The sequence below is a fragment of the Thunnus albacares genome, chromosome 16, assembly GCF_914725855.1.
Source record: "Thunnus albacares chromosome 16, fThuAlb1.1, whole genome shotgun sequence".
Taxonomy (NCBI): domain Eukaryota; kingdom Metazoa; phylum Chordata; class Actinopteri; order Scombriformes; family Scombridae; genus Thunnus; species Thunnus albacares.
Genome location: NC_058121.1, coordinates 25,939,054 through 25,965,103, shown reverse-complemented (window position 1 = coordinate 25,965,103; position 26,050 = coordinate 25,939,054). Strand labels below are relative to the sequence as shown.

Below are 26,050 nucleotides of genomic sequence, written 5' to 3'. Positions count from 1 at the left end.
AAATATGCTTAACAGATATGAAGCAAAAAAAAAGGAGTAAACATGCTGCAAACATTTCATCATAATTACATTATGGCAAAATAATAATAATAATAATATTTTGGCCGATAGTCAGATTCCACACCCATGTTTCAAGTTATTAATAAGTAACATGTAAAAAATGTACCCAACATTAAATGTCTTATGTTTAATTTTTTTCTGACTGATGCTGACAGTCAGACCTAAAATATAATTCAATTATTTGGTCAAAAGTATGGTGACATCTGATTTTTGGTCCTTTGTCCTTTTCACTGTGATCTATCTGTGTCACGTTTTAAGTTACACAAATATTTTTTGGTTTATGTTACAGATCCCCTGATTTCCTGGAAAATGTTTTGAGTAATTTGCAGGTATTTAACAGTTAATTTTTAGGACATTTTACAGAGAAGGTGATGCAATTTGGTACAAATTATAAGAAAAAAAATGAAAAAAAGTATTAAGTTCGTTGAGTTGGTAAGTATCAATTTCGTTTGACTGTTTAATACTTGCAAATTACTCCGAAAATTTCAAGGAAATCAGTATGAAATTTAAGGACCTGTAAAATAAAGCATTACCTAACAATGTGAAGCATATTTATGTCAAAGCTAAAAACATGGTACAGTAAAACACTGATATAGTCCTTTAAATAGAATATATTCTCTACTTGCTGTACATTATTAACTTTCCTGATGATTAGCCATCAATTTAAAACAAGAAAGGGTCGTAATCAGTGTTGCAACACAAGATTTATTCAGAGCAAGAGATGCCAACACCAGCATGATAAAAATTGTACAAACTTCACAAGTCAAATTAAAATATCACGTAGCAACTCGTGACCTTAAACATACAGCAAAAATATCAACAAAACCCATGCCATGTGGTAAGAAAACTGTTGTTGAAAGTTTGCAAGTAACATAGAAAAAGGGTTAAAGGAGAGAAAATGAACAATGTATAAAAACCCTTATCAATGCACTGCTCAAAAGAAATATTTTCATTATGATTTCACAAATATTCATATGGATTTCTTTTGCATTCTAGCATGTCACATGTTAGTGTTGAGATTCTCTATGTAAATAGTTACAGTTTAGCTTTTACATCTGATATTACAATATCTAGTCTATTGACTGTCTTTAAGTGGCAGAATTGTGCTTTAACTCCCATTTCCTTTGTATCAGTAAGAATAACTGACTAAATAAAAAAAGTACAAGCTGTCAGTCTATCTAATGCAGTAGTTTACTGGCAGGAAGCTGCAGACACAAAGCTTTGGGAAGAGATGTCGGAGAATGAGGCTTTGCAGTAAAAGTCCAAAGAAGAAACATGTTTAAAGGAAAACTCCCCCTGTTAGCGGTTTCCTCCTGCATGTGGAAAACCGGACTCATTGTGGAGAAATGTTTAGTTTGTCTAAAAAAGATCAAACTGCAGGTTTTTGTCCGTCAGACCTTAAGAATCATCAATGAAATGGTAACGATTTGGTTTAGGTTTTAGATTTTCAACATGAAAGTCAAAATCTTTTCCACAATGTCTCATATTATCCATATATTTACTTGATCTGCTTGTTCCAACACTTTATTGGCGCTATGGGATGAGTACACTGAGAGAAAATGGGCGTTTCAAACCCAAGCTGGCATGTTTTCATACCTTCTTAGGCATATTTTTGGGAAATGTGGACAAGATTATGTATAATGCATCTATAACATTTGCTACTGGACATACTGGTTATCTTTTTAAAGGGTAGGTTCATAATTTTCATATTTTCCACTCATACCTAGTTGTATCTAGTCATGCAAGATATCCACTTTGAGATTTCTGCCTCCACTCCAATACAATGTAGGTAAATGCAGTTTAGTAGCTCACAGCACTGAAAAACTACATAAAATAATTTAATAGCAACTTTTTTCCAGCAAGCATGTCTCATTTTCTCTGGATAGTCTGGACAGTTTTCACTGGAACGACCCTCTATTTGTTTGCAGTGAATTATCCAGAGAAATGGAGAAACTGTTCCTGAAAAGACAAGTCAGAAATTAGAGCAGAAAGCAACACAGGCAGAAGTTTGAGTTTTAAGTAGAGGAAAGACGCACCACTTTGTTTACAGATTGTTCGGCTAATAAACAGGATTTATACCCATCACGTGTATTATTTCACTGCAAGTAACAATATTTTGGTCAATTTCTTTGCAGGCTATTGAAATACATTCTGAAAAATGCAGGAAATCAAAACCTGAACTAGAAATAGAAGAGGCTGGTTGAGGTCCGACACCTGACCAGACTGATGAATTTTAGCTCTTGAATTCTCACTGTAAACTCACATTTCAATTTTTTCTTCCTATCATATCTTCACAGGAGAATCACAGGAGGCTCTTGGACAATGTAATGGTAATATAAGTGCATGTTTTATCAGGTTTTTTTCCATAAGTTTGTTAGAGGGCTCTAAATCCTATGATAACCATGAGCCTAGGTGTTTGTTGCTATGGAGATTAAGCCAGATAGGATCACAGCACAGTGTCATAGTTGCCAAACTCATCCAGCATTGACCCAGAATCTGTACATGAATCAATTTAAGCTGCAGTTTTTCAAAATGGGTAATTAAATTTGAAGCATAGTAATTGGATGCGTCCTCATAGTTGATGTCTCCGCTTCAGTTTTTATGTCCACAAGCTTTTTACCAAAGAGCCTAGAGCCAATAATTCAACCAAGAGAGTTTCATGTCAAACCAAATCTTGAAGTGCTCCTAACACTGTCTATCCAGAAAATAAATACAAATTTTACTTTATTAACACCTCCCCCGTAACTCTAGGTTGTTAGTAAAGCATTTTAGTCACTATTTAAGGCAAAAATGCCAAAATTTGCTAGTTTTACTACATCAAATGTGAGGATTTAATGCTTTACTTTGTCATATATGATAGAAAACTGAATATCAGAAGGCATCACCTTTGACTCCTGTGAATTAAAATGGTCATTCTTTACTATTCTATAACATTTTATAAAAAAAAAATAACAATTAATCAAGAAAATAACTGACAGATGAATCCATAATGGCAATATTTGTTGGTTACAGCTCTCATTTCTGGAAAAAAAAGCCTGGATCCAATTTAAAAAAATAAAACAAAACAAAAAAAAAACAGGTAAACGTTCCACTTTTCGACAAAATTTTATCTCAACGCAACAATGCATTCTGGTTTACTAAATGTTGGAGTTGGAGGAGGTTGATGATGTGAGGGGACCAGCGGGGGAGTTTTCCTTTAAATAACAAATCAACTCAGTGAGATTTGCTCCAGGTCGCTTTCAAACAGGAATCACCAGCACAAAGTCTTGTCGAAGTCACAGTTTCCACAAACTCGCTGTACAGTTTTTGCTTCATTTACCACGTGATAATACTTTGACATACTCCAATAAAGTGCATGCATGATCGACGGTGTTCAGAAAACATACTCCACCAGTACTGTGATTTCAGACTGAATGTCATCGTAAGGCTGATTCAGATCAAATACTCAGTCAGTAAATTCAGTGCACAGACATCGCTTTACAACTGCTGGCTCTAGTTTTCATTCATCTTTTCAATAACAATCAAAGATAATTAAAAAAAAAAAAAAAAAAAAAGCGCTGCTTGGTCATCATGTCATCTGGCATCATGTCCCATTGTGGCTCAGACAATTAAATGCATGACTGGAAAGACGTTTTCTACAGAACGAGTGCAATATACACAATGACAGATGGGGACGTTTGACCCTGTAAGTCCAGCGGAGCCGTCAGCCTTTAGAAAGAAAAATCATATCTACAAATCTTTTTTCGCCTGCCAAGCGCCTCTTAATCGACAATAAAAACATCAAAACATGGAAACAAAGGTGTCCCTGTGCAAAGTCAAACATGACAGAACCAAAGTCCTTTCACCCGCGTCAGATTCCTAAAACATGATTGTAGTAAAAGGTTTATACAAAACGCAATACATTTAGTAAAAAGATCTATCAGCTCTTTGCTAGTTTTATTCATAAGAAATTGCATATACCCAAACTTGTTTTTAATATAGATTGCATCGCATATCTAAACAAACGGTTTAATATTATCATACCAATATTGCTGACACGCTGTCCCTATTAGCTAGTCAAGGTTGATGATTTAAAATTAATTCAGAATGGCAGATTGTCTCCTACATTTTCTGTAGCCATTGGTCTTTCCCGCTTTTTTCTCTTTGCGTGAACAAAGAACAGCGAAAGAACAGGACAGTTTAAAACCAAACAACTCCGTAGGGGGATGATGGGATTTGCACCAGTAAGTTTCCGTGTCATGATGTTTGAGATCTTCTTGTTTGTAGCATTGGTTCTTCTCATAATTTTTAGCTAAAGATTTACAATAACATTAGTGTCCACACGTTCCACTTTCAAACATTACAAAAAAATCAATGAATTTACATCCATTTAACAACCTCCAGCTTTACAGCTCGTGAGAAACGCCTTCCCAAAAAGTGATTGCTCTTCACGTTCCCCACGCCACTCTGCTCCCTGTTAAACCCGTGACGCCCAGTTATATTCGATGCATGTAAATCGCATTAAAATAAGAAATGATTCAAGCTTACAATAAATAAATACATACATATACACTAGAATGTGCATACATTAGCAGCTATAAACAGTACATCACATTATATTAGGTCATATGAAAATGTACAAAACGTGAATGTTCGTTTAAAACATTGGTAATTTGTTTTTCAAAGCAAGGCAACAACAATCAAAATAATAAAAAAAGAGATACCCATGGAGTTGAGAGCATTACAGCAGAAGAAATAAAAGAAGTATGGTAGATTACAGCAGCAAAAAACAACCCATTCCCCTCTATTTGACTTTTTTTTTAGTTGTTGTTGTTGTTTTTGCTTTGCATTTGTTATTTTGGCCTCGGTCAGGGCTAGACCTGGATGCCCTGAACAGCCTGTTTGATGTTCTCCAACAGCGCCTTGTTCTCCGGGCTCTGGTACTGGTCCTGGTGGGTGTACATGTCTGTCAATGTACTCACATATGTGTCAAAGTTCTGTTCATTCATTGGCTCCTGTGAGGGGAAAGAAACCCATGAAGAAACAAACAATCAGGTACATTAAGTGTTTGTATAGACAGATCTGTAAGACACTGTGGGAAAGGTTTGGAAAACAGGAGGGCAGCAGGGGGGGAGGAAGGGAACACCATCAGGAAAACATGGCTCGGTTACACAAAAATGCTCCTTTTTAAATATATTTTTAATATTATATTCAGTATCTTATACCTCAGCCTGTGAACGTCTACGCAATGCAACTCCAAACCATGCAAAAATCAGGAGAGGGATGGTTAGCTGATGGGTAGATGGAAGGTTAATGTTTAGCATATGAAGACAAAATCAGGATGTTAAAAACTAATGGGAGGTTAATGGGCAGATGAACGAGACAACTGTTAGCTCAACTTAGCAAAGTCGACTGGGAGTTTTGGTTGTTGAAATATTTCTCAGAGATGGAGCAGCTTTGGCTTCAGAAATAGTTAAACCTCAGTGGGCGACTCACAACAGCATTCGTGTTTTTTAAAACGGGTTTAAAGTTGTTCAGGTTTTACATGTGGTGTCCCTCAAGGCTCGATTTTAGGCCCATATTGGATTTATACCCATATTGGATGATTTGCATTTCACAATTACATCAACTGCAATTATGATCTTAGCCTAAACTTAACCAAACTTTTTATTTCATGTAATTCTGTTTATCTTGTCTTGCATTTTTAGAAGAGGTCCTACCTCTCCTGTACAAGCACTGTTTTACTTCCATGTATAGCTGAGTATATGTAGATAAAAGTGTGTTTTTATAAATGCAAATGTCTTTGTGTACATATCAAAAATAAATATTTTATTTAAAGTGTAGTTTTTTAAATGTGCAAATAAATAATAAATTGTAAATACTGAGGGACGCAAGAATTTCAAAAATCTTGCCATCAGACATAAAAAACGGATTTGTCCACTATCGACTTCTTGCCTGGCGATAAGAGTTTGGCTTTCTCTATTGACTTTCATCTGCAAACATTTCATCAGTTTCCACTGAGAATGTACACATTTAAATTATGTCCAATCAGAACGATCAGTTTTATTTTGAGTAAAAGGATTTTGTATCCGCTATAAGAGAAAATGTGGTGAGAAAGAAGAGAAGAAGAAGATTTTTGATCTTGTTTTTCTTATATTTGCATTATTTTTCTCTCTGCTGTCTTTCATTTCATGAAATAATATTTTTTATTTCTTTATTTTATCAGAATTCTGATTATTTTACTTAACTGTCCAGCATATTACACACACTTAATTGCACAAAAGATGCATATAATTTTGTCCTGAGTATTTAAATCTTTTTGCTTTGCAAACTTTGCTGCTTAAGTTTGCATGTTACCTAACTTGTACCCATTTGCACTGTGGTCAGCATCACCAACTACAGTTTAATTTAACAATTCAGATTATTTCTGATTCCAGAGCAGCTCCTCCTCCAGGTTTATTGATCTAAAATTACTATTAACATGACTGCAACTGTGACTTGAGTCATAACTTCATATTTCCTGTTGAATGCTTAACAAATTCCTCTTATTGTTCATCATGTGAATCTCATTTGTATCAAAGGTCCAAGTCTAATGTTAAATTATTTCAGTTAATGTATAATGCATGTGTGTTTCCGACTAATTATCATTTCAGCATTTCATTGCTGGTAAAAAGGTCAATTCCTGACACTCTGCAACAAGACATTTTAGCTTCTTAAACAGGATTTTTTTTGTTTTTTGCCATTAATGGAGAAATGCAAAACCACATCAGATGGTTCTTTACTATTAGTGTCATCAAAATGACTAAGTTACACTCTTGTTCACTGCCGTATAAATGGAGAGTTGTGATGTGCAGATGCTACAGTGGACTAAAGGAGTTAAAGGAGGGGAGGATGACAGTGCAGAAGAGAAGGATAATTGGATAAAGGATAAATGGATCTCTTACTCTGGGAGGCATCTGCAAACAGCAGTTATGCTTTACTGGGGCCTCTTTCTGTGGCAGCGGTCTCTACAGGAGAGGGTGTACAGAGAAGTCTATTAGCCCGCTAGACAAACGGCGGCGGTCACAAGGCTAAGCTCCACCGAGAAAAAAACACACAACGTCCGCCTTAGCAAGTCATTTCCCCCTTCTGGCTCAGTTCACACTGCAGGTCACAGTTTCTCATTTCTGATTGTTCTTTTTTTTTTTTTTTTTTAAATCTAATGAACAACAAAATCCAAACTGAAATTCCTCTGTGTTAATCACTGTCAACTTGAAATAAAGAGATGGTGGAAAGAATAACAGATGATGTGACATCTCAAAGAGTGAATGTGACCTCTTTTGTCTTTTTATACTCTACTAAAGCTTAAATCCTGCAGTAAAATATGAACAGTTACACAAAAAGAAACACAGATATTATTTGGGTGTGAAAATAAAGTCCTGCAGTGTGAACAGAGCCTCTGATTCAGTTTTCTGGAAACAAAACAGGAAAATTCTACCAATCCTACAGTTTGGAGTTTGTCAAAAACTCATTTGGGGAAAATTGAGCGATTATCTGAAAACAAGCTGGAACTATATGTTTAAAAAAATCAAGATGAGTGAAAGTGAGCTGGATTTCAAGCTTGTTTCAGGAGAGAGATAAAGATCAAATCACATCAAATTTGTTGTTAGGACGGACATTTCTCTTGCAGTGTGATATGAAGTCCTGCAGGACAGGAAGCAGAGTCCAGTTATCAAACAACTCGGGTTCATACAGCTCAGAAAGAGATTATCCAATTAGCCCCAGTCTTCTTTCTACACCGAGACAACAATGACGTCAAAACGGCCACGAGCACTTCACTCAAACTGAAACCAAAAAAAAAACCAAAAAAAAAAACAACCGGGCCGTTTCTTTAAACGTGAAACTCTGTGAGGTGTTGTAAAAGCACAGAAGAAGCACAGCATGGACTGCTGGGAAATAAAAAGGTGGCGAACAAAAAGAAGCAGATGAGGAAAAATCTGAGTGTCGTTACAGAAAAGGCTGGAGACGACTTTAACACCTCCCTGGATTAAAATCGTGAGCAGATGTTAGCAGTTCAAAATCTTTACTGTTCCACAAAGCAGGATAATAATAAAATAAAATTTAATAAAGCAGGAAACAAATTTAACACATTAAATATAAAACAAACATCCAACAGAAGCTTCAAACTCCCTAAAATAAAGGTAAGATTAAATGAAAATAAAGCAAAACAAATCATTTAGTTCATTATTTAGTCATTATAAAAATCATATTTTCTTTCATTTAAGTGCAAAAAAAATCTGAATATATTCTCGTGTTTCAAGATTTGACAGTTATCGATAGAAATTTCTTATTTTGGATCAAACGTCACTGGCAGTTTTCACACTTCCACAAGACTAATAAAACACACAATGTCAAGATGAATTAAAAATAAAGATAAAGTTTTTGTCTCTTCAATTTTACCATCACAGAAATTAACTAACCAGTATTTCTACCAAAGCGGTCAAACTGGGAGAGTGCTAGCAAAACTTTGATTTCACTGCACTTGTTCTTATTAAATAATCTAATTCAAGACGCCTGTTTAGCTCAGCTCAAACAAAATCAAATCTCTAAAAAACAAGCCAATTTCCTTTCAATAGTTTAAAGCCTGAAGGGAAGGAAGTGACCAGTTATTACAGGAATGATCTCAATTTTTCTACCAATATAAAACCAAAGATTAATGACTGTCTGTTACTTTTAAGTTCTCATTACGGCATAAAACATAACAGAATTCTTGGAAACAATACATTTATTTGCTGCCAATAAATGCAACGTGCAAAGCTTGTCATATTTTTGCTGTATAAGTTCTATTAGAAGCAGAATACTTGACAAACCATTCGCGTCGGGTTAGTTTTAGAGAAGCTGCAGCTGACTTCGTTCTTACCATGTGTGGAAGCTGGATGTTGGCTAAGCTGTTGATGAGCGACTGGCTGAGGTTCGCCAGCTCGTGCAGCAGCGAGTCGTTCTGCTGCTCGATCACCTTGTTCTCCTCCTCGATGGATTTCAGGTTGGTCTCCATGGTGGTTATCTACCAGGTAAGGAAATACATTGTCAGCTATGTTAGGTTTTAAGGAAACACCCCAAAGATTTTGTCGAAAAGTGAGGTGAAGAGCTAATGTATCTGTGTCTTCTTGAACCCTAACCCTAACCCTAATCGTAACCCTAACCCCTAACCCTTAACCCTAACCCTTAACCCTAACCCCTAAACCTAATCCTAACCCTAACCCCTAACTCTAATCGTAACCCTAACCCTTAACCCTAACCCCTAACCCTAATCCCTAACCCTTAACCCTAACCCTAACCCCTAACCCTAATCGTAACCCTAACCCTTAACCCTAACCCCTAACCCTAATCCCTAACCCCTAACCCTTAACCCTAACCCCTAACCCCTAACCCTAATCGTAACCCTAACCCTTAACCCTAACCCCTAACCCTAACCCCTAACCCTAATCGTAACCCTAACCCCTAACCCTTAACCCTAACCCTTAACCCTAACCCTAACCCCTAAACCTAATCCTAACCCCTAACCCTAATCCCTAAACCTAATCCTAACCCCTAACCCTTAACCCTAACCCTTAACCCTAACCCCTAACCCTAATCGTAACCCTAACCCCTAACCCCTAACCCTAACTCTAACCCTAACCCCTAACACTTAACCCTAACCCTTAACCCTAACCCCTTAACCCTAACCCTAACCCCTAAACCTAATCCTAACCCTAACCCCTAACCCTAATCCCTAAACCTAATCCTAACCCTAATCCCTAAACCTAATCCTAACCCCTAACCCTAACCCTTAACCCTAACCCTTAACCCTAACCCCTAAACCCAATCCTAACCCTAACCCCTAACCCTAATCCCTAACCCTAACCCTAACCCTTAACCCCTAACGTTAACCCCTTACCCTAGGAGGTTGATAGGTTCACAATTTTGTGAGGAGGAGGCCATTAATTCCTGATAACAGACACCTCGTCGGGCATTATACCTTACCTACACTACAGTAAACACACAGAAGCCATCTTACTTGTGTCCTCAGTTTTATCATGTCTGACTCCACTTGGTTGTTGGACTCGTTCAGATCTTTGATTTCTTCATCCAGCTGTTTTATTTCTTCATCGTTTTCGATGCCTGAAACCAAATAACATGTTTCACAAAACGCTTCTTTTCTTGAACAAATACAAGCGTCAAAGCAACAGTGAGTTCAGTTCAACGTTTCATCTCATCATTACTTAAAATATGTGAATCAGTGATTATTTTGGGAAAGTCATGGAAATTACATTTCAGGTCCAATAACAAAGTTTCTTTTTCTCTGACCTTTGCTCGCCCTTTGCTTGATTGTCAGCATCTCCACGCCGCTCATCCTGGCCTTCTTCATGGCCGAGGTGGCACGGGGACAACCGGAGAGACTGGAATAAAACACACACGTTGAAAAAGGCTGACTGATGGATTATCCCAAATGGTCCTTTCATAAGTACTTTTTTCTGTAATTAATTCCTTAAATTTTTTAAAAATTGTGTGGAGCTGAAAAAAGAAGCTCAGGAAACTTTTATGTGATAAAAGAAACAGAAAACTCACCTCCGATGGGTCAGGAAGCTCCCGCTGACGTGTCCTGAGCCGTCGCAGCCCGGGGTCGGGCAGGTCATGCCGTCTGTCTTGCCAGATTTCCAGACAAACTGCGAGCCGTTGACATAGCTGTCCTTCTGCCTCTTGGCCGCCAGGGGGCAGCCTGATGCGCTGCGATGAGAGGCGTACTTCCCCGTCACATGACCCTGTCCGTCACAGCCCGGGACCGGACACCTGAGAGGACGAACAAACACAAAGATTTCACTTAGTCTGTTTTTACAGGTAGCCAAAAACGTGATGGCGAAGTGTAGCAGGAGTCGGCTGTCTTAAAACAACAGTCAAGGTTTCACATGAACAGTGAAAGAGGTTTTCCTCGCTGTAATCATTCTTCCTGTTTATACTGGATATTAAAAGATCCCCTTCAAATGTGCTTTCAACATAAGTGATTCAGTTTCACAACTCAGTTTGAGTTATAGCTAGAGTATATCTGCCACATTTACAGTCTTCTACCATCAAATGTATGCTATGTGGTTTCAGCGATAACAGCATCCATAGCAACCACCATAGCAACGATAGAAAGACCTGAAAAAATCTTTGTTATAACTGACAAACTAAACATCATCACTGAACAAACATTATGAAAAGAAAATGCACATTTCTCACCAAAACTGTCTTGAAATATTGCATTTTCCACTCAGAACAAAAAGAATGTCGGCCTTCTTTTTTCGTTTTTTTGTTTTTGCAGAAAGAAATTTGACAGTCACTTGACACTACACGCCTGATAACAGGCCCCAACACTGGTTCACTGAAATAAATGGGTGATAACAGCCTCCTGAACCTACTAGTAGGTTTAGTAGGCCATTACTAGCCCATATATTTGGGACAGATGAGTGATGATAGCACCTATTCAATAGGCTGATAACAGTCAAATCAGGTACATCTGGGCTGATCAGAATGAGCCAAGCGTCGGCGTGGCGCTCCCCAGCCGAGCTCAGGTTAAGTTTAATTATGATTCCACTGTTAATGATGATGAACAGAGGTGGCAGCAACAGCTGGCTGCAGACTGACACCGGATGAACTTTAGATAATTCACAAGGTCGTTTTGGCTCAACATTACGGCTCTGCTTTAAGGAAAATGTCAAACACTCACTAGTGCTAACCTTTACTGGTCTGGGCCTGCTGGGAGCGGGACGTGAAGTGGAGAACGGACCACACACTAAAATATTCTTTCCTAAAGTTTGAAAGGTCAGCGTACACAGGCAGCATTTTAAGAGAGAGTAGATGGATGAATCTGTCGAGAACGCCACAGAGTGTCTTCACTGTAATGTGGCAGATATGAGTTCAACATACGCACTGAAAAGAAAATACCCTGCTTCGAATAATAATTTGTGTTTGATGTGGCTGTTCATCAAAAAAAAGTTCAATAGACTACTTTTTATGTCTTCAAAAACACATCTACTCCATCCTGAGTGTATGTGCACTTTTCCACAGGTTTAATATTGATTTTGATCTTGACTGGATTGACAGATAATAGACTTCATGTTTAGGCTGTGAAACACACTGAGACTAGATGTAATAGAGGTAAAAGCTGTCTAGAGCTGCAACGATGAGGCAATTATTCAATTAATCGATTAGTAGATTGACAGAAAATTAATCGGCGACTATTTTTGATAATCAAATAATCATTTTAGTAATTTTTTAAGCAAAAATACCAAACATTTCCTGGTTTCAGCTTCTCAAATGTGAGGATTTGGTGCTTTTTTTGTTGTACATGATAATAAACTGAACATCATCGGGTATTGGTCTGTTGGTTGGACAAAAAAAGGTCATATTTCACTAATTTCTGACATTTTTTTCGACAAAATGATTAACTGAGAAAACAATCAACAATCAACAGATTAACTGATAATGAAAATAATTGTTAGTTGCAGCCCTAAAGCTGTCTCATGCAAATTATGTCAGATTAGTAATTTGAGGGAACAAAACACACATATTTTATGCACAATTTACTCATTTGAGGTAAATATTTATGACATTTCACATCCGAGGCTAAGGTAAATTATCGCATAAACATTACTTGATTGGCTCCTGGTCGTCTTTGTCCTCTTTGCTGTGGAGGATTTTGATGCCGCTCTTCTTGGCTCGTGGACAACCGGACAGACTGCAGGACAGAAAATACATTTTATGAAGCATAAGTGCAGTTGAGTACTGTGAGTGTTTGTTGGCGGTTGCGGTCTGAGGTGCGGCTACCGTACCTCCTGTGGGAGGCGTAGTTTCCGGTGATGTGTCCTGAGCCGTCACAGCCGGGGGTCGGACACCTGAACGACAAACACACGGATTAAACACTGGAGTTCAAAACTTCATAACTGTGTCACCAAATAATGATACTGAGACTCTTGACGGTTTATCTCTCCGCAGCACGTTTCAAGTCTCTGAACCTCCAAACGTCAAACATAAATGTCAGATGATTCAGCTTTGAATATCACTGGATATTACTCACTTCAAAGATCTGAAATTGAGACATTTTGTATGGAGGTCCCTGCATTAGTGAGCTGACATCTTTATTTTGTATGATTATTTTATTTTTCATCGTCCAAAACAGGTTACAGTGTCATATTCTTGATGCCTGTTCGTCAAACTTGGGACAGAAGACACGTTTTTTTTGGCAATGTAATATTGTATTGAAGAAGTTATGTTAATGTCTTGCAAATGTTTCACCACTGCAGCTGTAGTTTTGTTGCCTTATACTGGGCTGGGCACTTTTACATGCAAGACACAATAAATAAATAAATAACATAACACAGAATGAGCTGAAATCAATGGCTGCTTTTTAGGAAATGTGAAAAAAACTGATTTGGAAATGTGTTTTTGTATTATTTCCCCAAATACAGCCTGATATATTTGGCATCTTTGCAAACTTTAGGATCTTAAGTATAATTAAAAGTAATATTATGTGGGTTTGAACAAAGTTTGGACTTTTGAGGACTTGTTGAATAAGTTTGTAATGTTTAAATCTGCTTAAGAGTCTGTTTAATAATGTTTTGGTAGCTAGTTTGGTAGTTTTGGAAGATTGGTTGAGTTATAAATACTGGTATGAATTTCACTTTAGTGCTCTGACTGAGCTGTAATACTTGAGTCTGGTTTTGCATCTTGTTCTGAACTGACACTCACAAGTATACCTGATGCTAATTCTCCATTATGTCTTGTGTACTTTTATGCACAAAAGTGTAGAGAGATATCCAACTTTGATAGTTAGTTTGTGATACTGTGCAAGAATATTTGATTTTTCCCAGATGGAATTACAATTTTAGTAAATAATGCGACACTTAGTCAACTTTTTTAAATTGAAAATGAGTGATTAAAGTTGTATCACATATGATTCTCACTATAAACAACAGTAAGACAACAGTATAAAGAATATTACATGTTTTTGTCTCAGTCTTGACTCTGGTTTTTCTGTATTTTTACTGTTTTCTACATTGTAGAACAATACTGACGACATCATAACTATGAAATAATATTTAGGGAATTATGTAGTTAACAAAAAAAGTGTTAAACAAACCAAAATATGTTTCATATTTAACATTCCTCAAAGTAGCCACTGTTTGCCTTGATGAGTTCATCACCTGGATGGTTTTTAATGAACAGGTGTGACAAATGTTAATTGGTTGATCGACAATGTAGAGAAACAACAGAAATAAAGAAAAAACATTTGACAGAGACTTAATGAAGATTGTCCAAACTGACGGGTGCTGTAAGTCCAATTTGTACTGATTTCAAAACTGCTCGGACTCAGACTGTAACTCAAAGTAATTTGAGTTTGTAGACTCACTTGAGTTCTTGTGAGTTGGCCGTCATCATCCCACGCATGTTCTTGTCAGCCAGCTGGCAGCTCGACAACCTGCAGCAGGTAAAGAGACACAAACTGAACATCGCAAACAACTCAAATCTAGTCTCATATTCACAATTTACAAAAAAACCCAACATTTGCCTGAAGAAAACACTGAGTACATTATGTAAAAATGTGTATGCATGTACTTTATGCATTTATGTATAGCATGTCTTCTGTCTTATTGACCGCTACAAGGCCAGTTTCCCTTGAAGGGAAGTTAAATACTTTTATGAAGTACTTTAGACGTTCTGTGACAGCGTTGTGTTAATCAGGGTAGAGCTTCTTACGTGATGAGCTCCTTCTTGCTCTCCTTGCAGGGCGGGTATTTGTGGTGTTTGGGGCTGGGCATGGTCACCTCGGCCGGGTAGCGCTGCTCGTCCAGCAGCTCCTGGAAGGGATCCAACTCGTCGCTCTGGTGTAGGGACGAGAAATAAGCAGACTACAACATGTCACTACAAGTACAAATCTACAGCACTACATTTGTATTTGACACACAGCTGTACAAAGAATATACATCAAAGTTATTAACACCTTTTTGTTGAGAGAAGTAAAACTCACCGGTAGATGTTTCAAGACTGAATATGAGCCTAAATGACTAAATGTCTAAATTTTACATAGTTAAATATAAAACTTAAAGTAAGTCTGTAATTTTATCCTCACTGGGTCAACTAATGAAAACATTTCCCTTATCCCAGAGGGACATATGAGTAATCATATCTGCTCTGTCCCACAGCTGAACATGCTGTACTGTAATAATTTAAGCCATGAGACATGTAAAAAAAAATGTGAACTCCTGGAGAAACGTTAGAATATATTGATAAAGCAGAAAACTTCTAAAAGTCAAACACAGGAAGCTTCTCTCTCTCTCTTTACTATTAGACTTCAGATAAAACTGCTTTAGTGTTTATTCACCGCAACAAAGTGTATTCTGATGATCAGCATGATTAAAATATGCCTGGAGAGTCCACAGCTCCAACAAATCAAATATAATAATAATAATAATAAGAAGAAAAGTCAGACCAAGTGATGGACAGTGTTCACCGAGATTCTTTGATCCTACGTATGATTAAAATTCAGATGAAGACTTGACACAATGTATAATATAACAAGCTTTTAAAATACAACACATTGTTAAAGATGAAACCAGTGGTTTCCAACCTTTTTTTGGCTTTTGACGTCTTACAGAAAGCAGTGTGTAGTCGGGGTCACATTTCACATGTCTATGAGTTGTTAACAGCTCCACTAAATAGTGATTTTTCCCTCTAAACTTCTCACATGCTTTCATTTCAATAAATGTTCAAATGATCCAATATTTCACCAAAAAATCAAAGATTAGAGAAAAAGTCCAAAAACTGAAAACAGATTTGTGTATCAGAACTTTGTTTTTTCTTCTTTCCTCTCCCATTAATCATCTCACGACCCCTCAGATTTATCTGCTGACCCTTTGGAGGGGCCCCACCCCTAGGTTGGGAACCACTGGACTAAACTAGCTAACTGTATATAAAGTAGTGTAAACTAGCTCCACCTCCAGCAGCTACAACAGTAACATGCTGCTCTAACACTGATGCTTCACTATTAATAATCTAATGATGTCATATATAATAATATATCAGTCAGAGGGACCAAACCACTACTTTTACTGCAATACTTTAACTACATCAAGCTCATAATACTTATGTACTTTTACTGTAGTAGGATTTTTCATGCTGGACTTTTACTTGTATTTTTACTTTGTTGTATTGGTACTTTTACTGAAGTAAAGGATCTGAACACTTCTTCTGTGTACAAGAACTTTTTTCTGCCTCCACATCGGTGACAGCTGTGTCTGAAGACATTATGTTTTCAGGTTGTCCGTCTGTCTCATTCTCTCGTGAACGCAATATCTCAGGAACACCTTGAGAGAATTTCTTCAAATTTGGCACAAACGTTCACTTGGACTTAAGGATGAACTGATTAGATTTCGGTGGTCAAAGTTCAGAGTTCACTGTGACCTCGCGTCCGTCCTAATCTCATGAACGTGATATCTCAGGAAAGCTTGGAGGGAATTTCATTACATCTGGCACAAACATCCACTTGGACTCAAGGACGAACTGATTAGAATTTGGTGGTCGAAGGTCAAGGTCACTGTGACCTCACAACACACGTTTCTGGCTGTTTTTGGAGGTTTTGAAGGTTTCTCTGCTTTATCGAAGGTCATATATGATCTAACTCAAGATAAATGTTCAGTTTTATAATCTGTAGCTAAATGTATTATTTCCAATATTTATGTAGCATCCGTAAAATCAACTGAAGGTGAGATTACACTCTGTGGGTCTGTGCTATATTTTTGGATTGTCTTCACACAGAACAATGCTTCAGAGTTCCTGTTCAAACTCCTTCCTGCACCAGTTGGACTCTGTGAACAAAAGCTTTTGTGACTGTGAGCTCTGCAGTCTGCTCTGCAGTCCACACATCACACCTCCTCAGACGGGAGCAGAAATCGTTCAGGACTGTCTGGAGAAAATCCCATCAGCCGCCGAGCTCCAGGCTCCGGCCTCCTCTGCAATGTCGTGCTTCATTAACAAACGCAATTCCTCTCCTGATTAAAACCTTTCACTCCAGCGCTCTAAATCCAACGCAGCAAATGTAGCAATTTGCTGCATGGATTGCTCTGTGTGATATCAGATCTGCGAGGATTTAAAGCGTGCAGATCATCTATCATGTTTTACTTATGTATTAGGGATGTAATTCAGCATTTTAATGCATCGTACTTGAGCTCCTGAAGCGTTCATTCAGAGAGCTGCTGAGTCTGAGCGGATGCAATGCCGCTTATGTCCACATGGGAGCGCAATCAGCCTGCTGGAGAAACGGTAGCAGCTGGTCTGAATCCATCCTATCAGCCAAACAGGGTTATTTCTCACTTGGAAATTTGGGATTTTAGTAAAAGATACAGCCAAAAATCCTTCATCAACATCTTTTCATTGGATTTCTTTTACTTAAAAATGCTCTTAAATTCATTAAGAGAGTTCTGGTGGTCTCTTAAAGCCCCTGAAAACCGGCTCTCAACTCTTCTTCTCTATAAAATTAAACATTCATGACTAAATAAGCAATAATGAAAATTAAAGTTCGGAAAACAACATCCTTAGGGACTAATTATTATGAGTTTAATTCAAAACTGAGCTAATCTGCATCATCAGGGCTGCATGGGAGTCGTTTCAGATCAGATATGACTGACAATGCTGTTAAAATAAGCGAATAACCTCACAATCATATTTTGATTCAAATGTTTCTTAACTCTAAGGTACGTAACATCACCCTTTTTCTTTTTCTATCTGAGCCCCGCCCGCCTCAACAGACACAAATATATAAATGTCTCATGTGAAATGACTGAAATAGGTTGAGAAAATACATTTTCAGGCCTTTAAGTTGGTTAAGAGCAGACTGTAGATGGTTGAAACAGAGGTGAACACAAACCTTTTGGGACAAAGTCATGATGAATAGCTGAAACAATATGTATAATTCAGAATATGTGATAGGATTTTACATCAGTTTTCTTATTTTCTGCATTATAGAATAAAGCTGATTTTATTTCTATTACATTTTCATTGTCTGAACTTGTAATAAATTCACCTTATTATATGATTTGTCTGATGCAGCTCAACGACCAGCAGCAATTTCTCTCCAGCTCTCATTTGGTTTTCTTTTTGTTTCCATTTCAGGTAGTTTCTTTTTATTCCATTGGGTAACTATTTAATTTAAGCATGTGTAATTAGTATATAAACAGTTAATAAATGGTCTATAATAAACTATAATGTAGTTGTTAGCAGATATAAGTGTTAATTCAACTATAACTCCTCCTGTGGGCATCTATAAGTGGAGGCTGGTGTATAAACAGCTAATTAATGTTTTTAACTATGATGAATATATTAAATCACAATTATAATATAAGAATGTCTTCATAGCAGTTATAATTGCTGACAAATACTGTACATTAATAAACACTTAAAAGGTAAGTAAAGTAAAGTATTAAATAAATGTTAACATCATTAATATATTATATCATTGTTAATTTCACATGTTAATCACTACTGGAGGTATTACAGATTTCACTCAAACAAAATGAACTTTTTTAAGGATTAAAATCACATTTGTTTTTGTGGAAAAACACATCAGAACAATGGGTAAATCCTTGCATCTGATTAGCTATTCCTGCTCCTCTGACAGTTGGCTGTAAGGCAGAGTGAGTCGTTTGATAAATGTGTTATTGCTCACACTCTGCAACAAACTTCTTTACTCCTAAATTTGCTCTTCTTAAATGTAATTCTTTAAAAAGTCTGTCTTTTTCTATTCTTCAAATTCTTAAAAGTTTGATAAACAGACCCTGATCTGATAAGGATTACCTTCATAATGCCTGATTATGTCAAAGATTTAAAAAAAATAAAATTAATCATTGCCTTGAAAACAAACTTACCTCTTCTCTTCAGCACCTATTCTAGCATTTTTATTATTATTTGGCCGTTTGCAGTGTTCAACTTTCTCTATTTAGTCACTTTAGGGTGAAGAATCACATTAGAGAAGTAGTAACAACAAAATCTGTGTGGTGATGTACAACTTTGGCAAACACCATCATTCTGCAGTTTTCATGCCTTTGGTTAGCGAAGGTGTACAAACACACATTCGAGACCTATCCAAACTCACAAAAATTCCCTTTCATGTATGTTAAGTGATGCAAAAATTATGCATACCAGCAAGCAACAGTACGCCCTCGCAATAGAAGTCCACAACTTCTCTCTGGTGCTTTTCTGCTATGCACCAGGGGACCAGCATCCCTTTAAACTGCTTAAAAATCATAATCATCTGTGCACACGCCTGTAATATAAACTCTGGGTTCCTTAAATCACTCAATTTCATGCTTCAAATTATCCTTACTTTGCATGATTAGGGGACAGGCTACCTAAATGTACCTTAAATTAAATGGTTAAAGCCCTTAATCATAACTGTAAGGGCAGAGTGTGGAGCATGAGAAACATTTAGAGCTTCAATTTGATCTAAAATGATTCAATTTTTACCCCTTAATGTTACACTTTCATGCACATGTTAAATTAATCCTCAGATGAGAAGTTTAAGATGGCTTTTTATTGTTAGGGATTCTAGTCTCTCTGCCTCTTATCTCCTTCTCACGCCGCTCCACATCGCTGAGCTGAACCTGTGGTCAAGTTATTACCAAAGAAACTCAAAACCGAAGCCATGTATTTTCACCAATGTACATAAAATTGAACCATTAATTGAAGTTTGAGTATAAACTCACTGATGCGGACTGATTGGCAAAACCTGTTTTAATTATAAACCTTGGAAACTCTGAACTGAAATGAAATACGACTGTAAATGTATAACTATAATCTCTGTAAATGATAACATGTAAATTGTAAATTGTAAAAATCCCAATTTTTCACTGTAGATGCTGGTAAACTTTTACGCTGCCTCGTGTGAGTTAAGCGTAAATTCGTAACAGTAGCTGTGACAGAATGATGCTTCTGCAACATGTAAACTATAAATGTAGTAAAATATACTGTATTTTATAGTTTAAATTTTATAGACTTTTGCAGCGTCACTATTGAATCTAAACTACAAAACTTTACAAAGTCTGAAGCTCAAATCTGTAAACTTTAACTTAAGATGTAACTTAAATGCATGTTAACAGTGTAAACAATTTAAACACATATAGTCTGCTTCTATGTAAACTCTTATGTAACATACAGTGTCTGAACCATAAAGCGGGAGTCAGCATATTAAGAGGGCAACCATGGGACATTTTTTAAAGGATTTTTCATTGGAGGAACATTGAGTGCTGCAGTGGAAACACAAGCCTATATGTCTTGTTTATTTATGACTTTGTTTAGGGTTGTTTCTGCGGGCAAATATTATTTTCCCATTAATAAGTAATGGCTAACAGTTTCCGCTTATTTTAATACTTATTTGGCTAAAAATGATTCATACACAAATATATGCTCTGTGATGTACTTTCAGCCTTGAGACGTACTTTGTTGTCTACACACAGCGGCTGCTGCATTCAAGGGTGACTGAGAGTACTGTTGTTGTTGTTGTTGTTGTTGTTGTTGTTGCCTTGGAAAGAAAATGGCATCGACACACCATTTCTGTTCAACTGCCAACTATTCTTGTGCGTGAAAAATAAATCAGTTATGGTCGAAAAGGTTAAAGTTGGGGAATTAAAACAGTACTGCAATCCACACATTAAACCTGCAGTGCAGAACTTTTACATATAAATGACGGATGATGAATAAACGTCAGTTTCATTCAAGCCAAACAAGTTCACACAATACTGATTGGTGAAGCCTTTCACCGCCAGATAAATATCTCTGTATTTCACAGATTTTATATCACATGTCAGGCAGGACATTCCCACACTGGCTATTTGAATACACACCCAGAGACTTCTGCTGGCCGAGCCGGCTAACTTCCTGTTAGCTCTCTGCTAACTTGAATGTGGATAAAACAATTTAATTGTGCAGCTGTTATCGGACTGAATTCATCAAATTCTGATAGTGAAACCAGGTCATTTATAGCGGGGGTTGTGTGACACTTAAAACAGTTTATCCACCATTTTACAGCTGCAACAGTAGAGACGGAGTAGGCTATAGCAAAGCCTATGACATAAGCACATGTTGAGAATGTTTTTGTGATTACTCTCACTGCCAGAAGGGGGAGATAAAAGTCGCGCACTCCACCTTTAAAATTCAATTTCCGGTATTATTATAGGTAATTTCATCACCATGCAATGTTCAAACAGCATGGTGCAACCACTGTTTTAATGTCTCTCCTCTTGTGGCGACAGTATAGAAGTAACATATTCATTGGGATTTTCGCAAGTCTTGTGTTTATTTGGTTACCTACAGTAGATTTGTGTTAAACTATATAAAAGTTTCGACTTTTGTCAGGGGGCCAAATATATCTTTCAAAGGGCCGGATTTGGCCCACGGGTTGCCATTTGCCTACCACTGCCATAAAGTGTCTTAACTGTAAACTAACTGTAGACCTCTATTGTGGTTTTAATGTAAATTGAACTAGAACATAAACCTCGGAGGTGTGTGTGTTCATTCTAAACTCTATACACTGTTAAATATATTGTTTTTGTTGAATGTAGTGACGTAGACCTTCCCGTTACCTCTTTGTGGTCCTGCTCGTCTCCCAGCCGTTTGATCTTGGTGTAGTCGACGGGCAGATCCCAGCAGTCGGCTTCGCTCAGCTGGTAGCAGCGGCTGCTGAGCAGAGCCTGGCGCTGGGGCGACATCGGCTGCAGGGGGGTCAACACCGTCCCGCTGCCTTCTGGACCGCCGGGCTGACCGGCCACCTCCACCGCACCGCTGTCGTCCATGTCGCCAACCGGACTCTGATGCATAAAGGCAAGGAAACATCACTGGTGTAGCAGTAAACCATCAAAAATAGTAGAAAAGCAACATTTTTAAGTACATTAATTTGTCACCATCTATTCATAACCAAAATTAAAGAGATTCAGCGATTTAGCATTGAACGTTATTGGGTTATTGGGAAGTTGGGGGACTCACAATATCCTGACTTTTCATTCATGGTGTGAGTCAAGCTCCAAAACCACTGGCTCCTACAATCCCCATAATGCAACTCTTTAGCATTCTTCATCAGACCCTCCGTGCCTTTTAAATTGGTTTAGTCTCAACCCATCCTAGATAACCCTCATTGGGATCATTAGGATCATTTTCTTAGACTTCAACAATCATTATTGTCAATCTTATTTATTAATGTTATTCTTAATATAAAACAAATATCTGCTGATATATCAGCACCAGATTTTCCTAAAACACTCAAATTTTGAAATAAGTATCTGCCTCAAAACTTCTGTCAGTCAGCCTCTAATGTGAATGTTTGATTTGAACCAACGTCAGACTACTTGGTCCATAGAAAGTGTTTTTAGTTTTAATTAAACTGCTCCCAGATTCAGATTAACTGTCAGTATGAAAGCAACCTTTAAGGTCAATATTCATTTTATTACAAACTGGGTATTATTGGCTTATTTTTGACGGTTACAGTTTGTCCAGATTATCTAAACTACTTTATTTGAAGGGTAAAACTGAAAGTGATTGCACCTGAGATGTCAGTAATAATCCCACATTGTACTAAAAACCAGTGAGCCTGTACAAATATGGTAAATTAAAGTTAAAGCAGGACAGTCTGTAAACTGTGACAGATGTTTACAAAGGACAGTTTGGGAATCTCTACATCTCTAAACTCACTGAGATGACCATGAGTTTAACTTTTTACCATGTCATCTTTAATACTTTATCTTATATACAGTATATCCATTTAAATATATCAAGATAACCTGATAATTATTGTTTACGTCATCCCCTCCTGTCATTATGTGTGAATGTGATGTACATGCTACCTGTGTCAGCAGGTCCTGGGGTTTCCCTCCCAGAGCGTGTGGGAGCTCCCGGCACCTCGTCGACAGGTTGAGGATGGCGGTGGCCGCCATGTGAGCCGCCTCCATGTCGTGGGTGTAGTCGAAGCTGCTCTTACTGCAGGTGCTGCTGGCACTGCTTCCTCCTCCACCCCCTCCACCTTCCCCTCCTCCTCCACCTCCTCCCCCTCCACAGCTCAGGCTGCTGCTGCTGCTGGGAGCGTAGCTGCTGGTCGTGCTGCTGGCCGGGCTCTTACAGTAGCGCTTAGCTGCACACAAGTACGGTTGATTTGTTAAGATTGATGCTGGCACACGGCCACACTGTGCAGCAGATGGATCGTTACAGAGGATCTAAAATTTCAAAGAGAAGTTCTGCTGCATTTTTAAAAAAAAATATGCAAAAAAATTGACAATGATGTAGAGAAAGAGAGAGGTGGTGGTGGAGGGAAACAAAAAAAAGACTGTTGAAACGACCGAAACCAACAATAAGCTGATCTTACTAAAAATATTATCTGCATATTCAACACTGTTTTCCAAAATCTATTAAAAATACATCAATGCAACCCTTTGCACTGGGTTCATTCATTACAATGAAAACACACACTGTAGCTTATTTTGACTCAATCCTGCATACACCGTCCTGCTGACGTTGATACTTAATCTGGTTCAGGACATCTGAATTGCTACCAACATCTCAGCTCTTCAAATATGTCTGGTGCTGTGCCCGTTGACACCTGTTTTCCCAATTAATAAAACAACCAAAGTCGACAGAGCAGCACGCACTGTTTTTTTTTTAAATTTAGACATAATAACAAGAACACATATTTCATATGAGCTGTGTTGTCCTAAATAATCATTTTGGATAATTTACACGACAGAATTCTGTATTTGTGTTTTTTTGTCTCTGCTCTTCTCAAAAAAGGTGATGCTACATATTCTGTGCACCAATCAGGATTTAGCAGTATTTAAAGCAAAGTGTGATGACAGTTGGTGAGTTGTTTGCTTACAGTATGTTGCCAGCACTGTCAGTCAAATCTGACCTTCGCAGTCCTGATGAAGCAGATTAGTTCAGTCTGTGAGTGTTAAACTCTTAATAAATAATAACTTTAACTTGCTTAGTTAGTGTAGACTATTTAACGTTAAACAGAAAGACATAATATTTAGTTTCCTATAAACGTAAGTTAACTTCTTCTAACAACCTCTGCTGCAGACTGGATAGATATAGTCTCGTGATACCAGACAATCAGAGATCTCCGCCTACTGAAGTCTGGGGATTTCTAAATGCACTATGGATGCTTGAACGGCGGCGAGAACAAACCTACGCCCCTTACATTTTGTCAAGGACACGCCTTCACACTCCCCCCATTCCCCTCCATATTGAACCGCATGTCACCGCCCCATTATGAAGGGCCGCCCCTAAAGGACTGGTTCCACAATACAGGGCTTTTCAAATTGTTTCCACCCAGTTTTAACAACGAAACCTGGGTCCTCAGTCTCTATTAGTGAAGCATTTATAGAGACTGACCTGTGAGCCTAGGATAGATACATCAGAAATAACATGAACATGAAGACACACTGAATAATAAAATGAAAACAAATCAGATTACCAGGCTAGTAACGCTAGTATTCAGAAACGCTGGTATTCACTGGTGCACCAACATGTGTATTGATCCGCAGCTGAAAATAGTCTCCAGCAAATGCACAATTTACTTCAGTGTGAGTAACTAAAAACTACAGTGCCCTGCTGCTTTAGGAAATGCCAGACCCTTTTAAAAAAAATTACCTATACCGTATATTGAAACTACATATATAAATATTAATGAACAAACAGGCTTGAGGCTGAGTGCCACAGACGAGGTAGGGAAGTCAGAAAGTGTTGAGAGACGGACTAACACCTGACGATAAGAAAAATAGAGCATTACACCAGACTTATTCTTTAAAACAGACAGAGGTGAGAAGAGAGGCAGCTGTAGGGACAAAGAAAAAGAGAGAAAGGCACGGAGATTGTATGGCGGTGTGATGGTGAATCGGAGCGCGGGAGGTCTGCAGGCAGGAGTGATGCAGATGGAGGGAAGAATGGTAGAGAGAGAGAGAGAGAGAGAGAGAGAGAGAGAGGGAGGGAGTCGTGACGGAGGGGAGCGCAGACACCTCGTCTAAAAACCTCTCTCCTGCCTGCGTCTCACTAATGGCTCCCAGCCAAAGAAACAGGGCTCGCCTCCATTATCTCTCTCCTGTTTCACCATTCCTCCATCTGCACCTCCTCCCTCCCTCTCTCCCTCCCTCCCTCCATCCTCTGCTCAGAGCAGGCAGCCAGGCTCTTAGCTTGGCATTTCCATAACTCTGCTCTGCTTTCACTCCAGCCATGTGGAGAGGCAGAAAACACCGGCGTTTTCGGCGCAATGACAAAGAGAATACACTGAGTACTGAACATGTGTAAGTGTGTTAGTGTGTGTGTGTGTGTGTGTGTGTTATCACTGCTTTTATCCCTGCAAGTACAAAATGTTCTCCACAGAATGGGAAAAAAAAACCCCAAACTGGGATCATTTAGCAGGTGTTATTCCCTTCACCAAGACAAAGGACTGGCAGTACGTTAGCTTCCGTGAATTCACGTACAAGAAAAATCTGAATGGAAACATCATATATTCAATTTAAATGTTCGCCACAAGTGGAGATTTTGGCATATTAGTAAAAAGGAAATGGAAGACTGAATGTAACCATTTTTTTCAGATAAATGATGACATGTCTGCTTTTTTTTGTTACATTTCATCTTACTTGTTAAAATTCCACTATTGTACCAGAGACGCAGCATCTTTGTATTTTTGCCACCTACTGTGACATATTTCTTTCTCTCAGGAAGCAAAAAAAAAAAAACCCAAAAAGACACAAATAAATGATAAATGATAGTGACATAAATGATCTATTCCTGAAGGTAAGAAGCAGCACTGAGGAACTATGAATTCATGAAGTTTAAAGTTTCATTTAATAATAATTGTAGTCGCATTTGTGTCCGCCTGCTGAATGTAAGTCCAATATTCATTCTCTTTTAGCCCTAGTTTGGTCTCCACCAACTCCTGAGAAAAATATCTGTCTCTTTAGCTGCTAGATGTTCCACT

General features: G+C 37.9%; 1 protein-coding gene across 5 annotated transcripts in view; it reads right to left on the bottom strand.

Annotated features, from left to right (window-relative positions):
* Positions 1-3,568: 3,568 nt before the first annotated feature.
* myt1la (myelin transcription factor 1-like, a) overlaps positions 3,569-26,050 on the bottom strand; it is a 73,671-nt gene continuing 51,189 nt past the window's right edge. For 2 of the 5 annotated variants that reach the window (XM_044377311.1, XM_044377312.1), the window contains exons 13-24: positions 22,923-23,206; positions 21,669-21,893; positions 14,794-14,945; positions 14,447-14,515; positions 12,870-12,932; positions 12,692-12,775; positions 10,627-10,848; positions 10,366-10,457; positions 10,076-10,179; positions 8,939-9,082; positions 6,984-7,046; positions 3,569-5,054 (exon numbers count right to left, since the gene is read on the bottom strand). In XM_044377311.1, coding sequence (XP_044233246.1) covers positions 4,914-5,054; positions 6,984-7,046; positions 8,939-9,082; positions 10,076-10,179; positions 10,366-10,457; positions 10,627-10,848; positions 12,692-12,775; positions 12,870-12,932; positions 14,447-14,515; positions 14,794-14,945; positions 21,669-21,893; positions 22,923-23,206 — 1,643 coding nt within the window. In that variant the 3' untranslated portion in view covers positions 3,569-4,913. The remainder of the gene's footprint in view (positions 5,055-6,983; positions 7,047-8,938; positions 9,083-10,075; positions 10,180-10,365; positions 10,458-10,626; positions 10,849-12,691; positions 12,776-12,869; positions 12,933-14,446; positions 14,516-14,793; positions 14,946-21,668; positions 21,894-22,922; positions 23,207-26,050) is intronic. The other 3 variants (XM_044377313.1, XM_044377315.1, XM_044377314.1) reach the window with 2 other exon arrangements.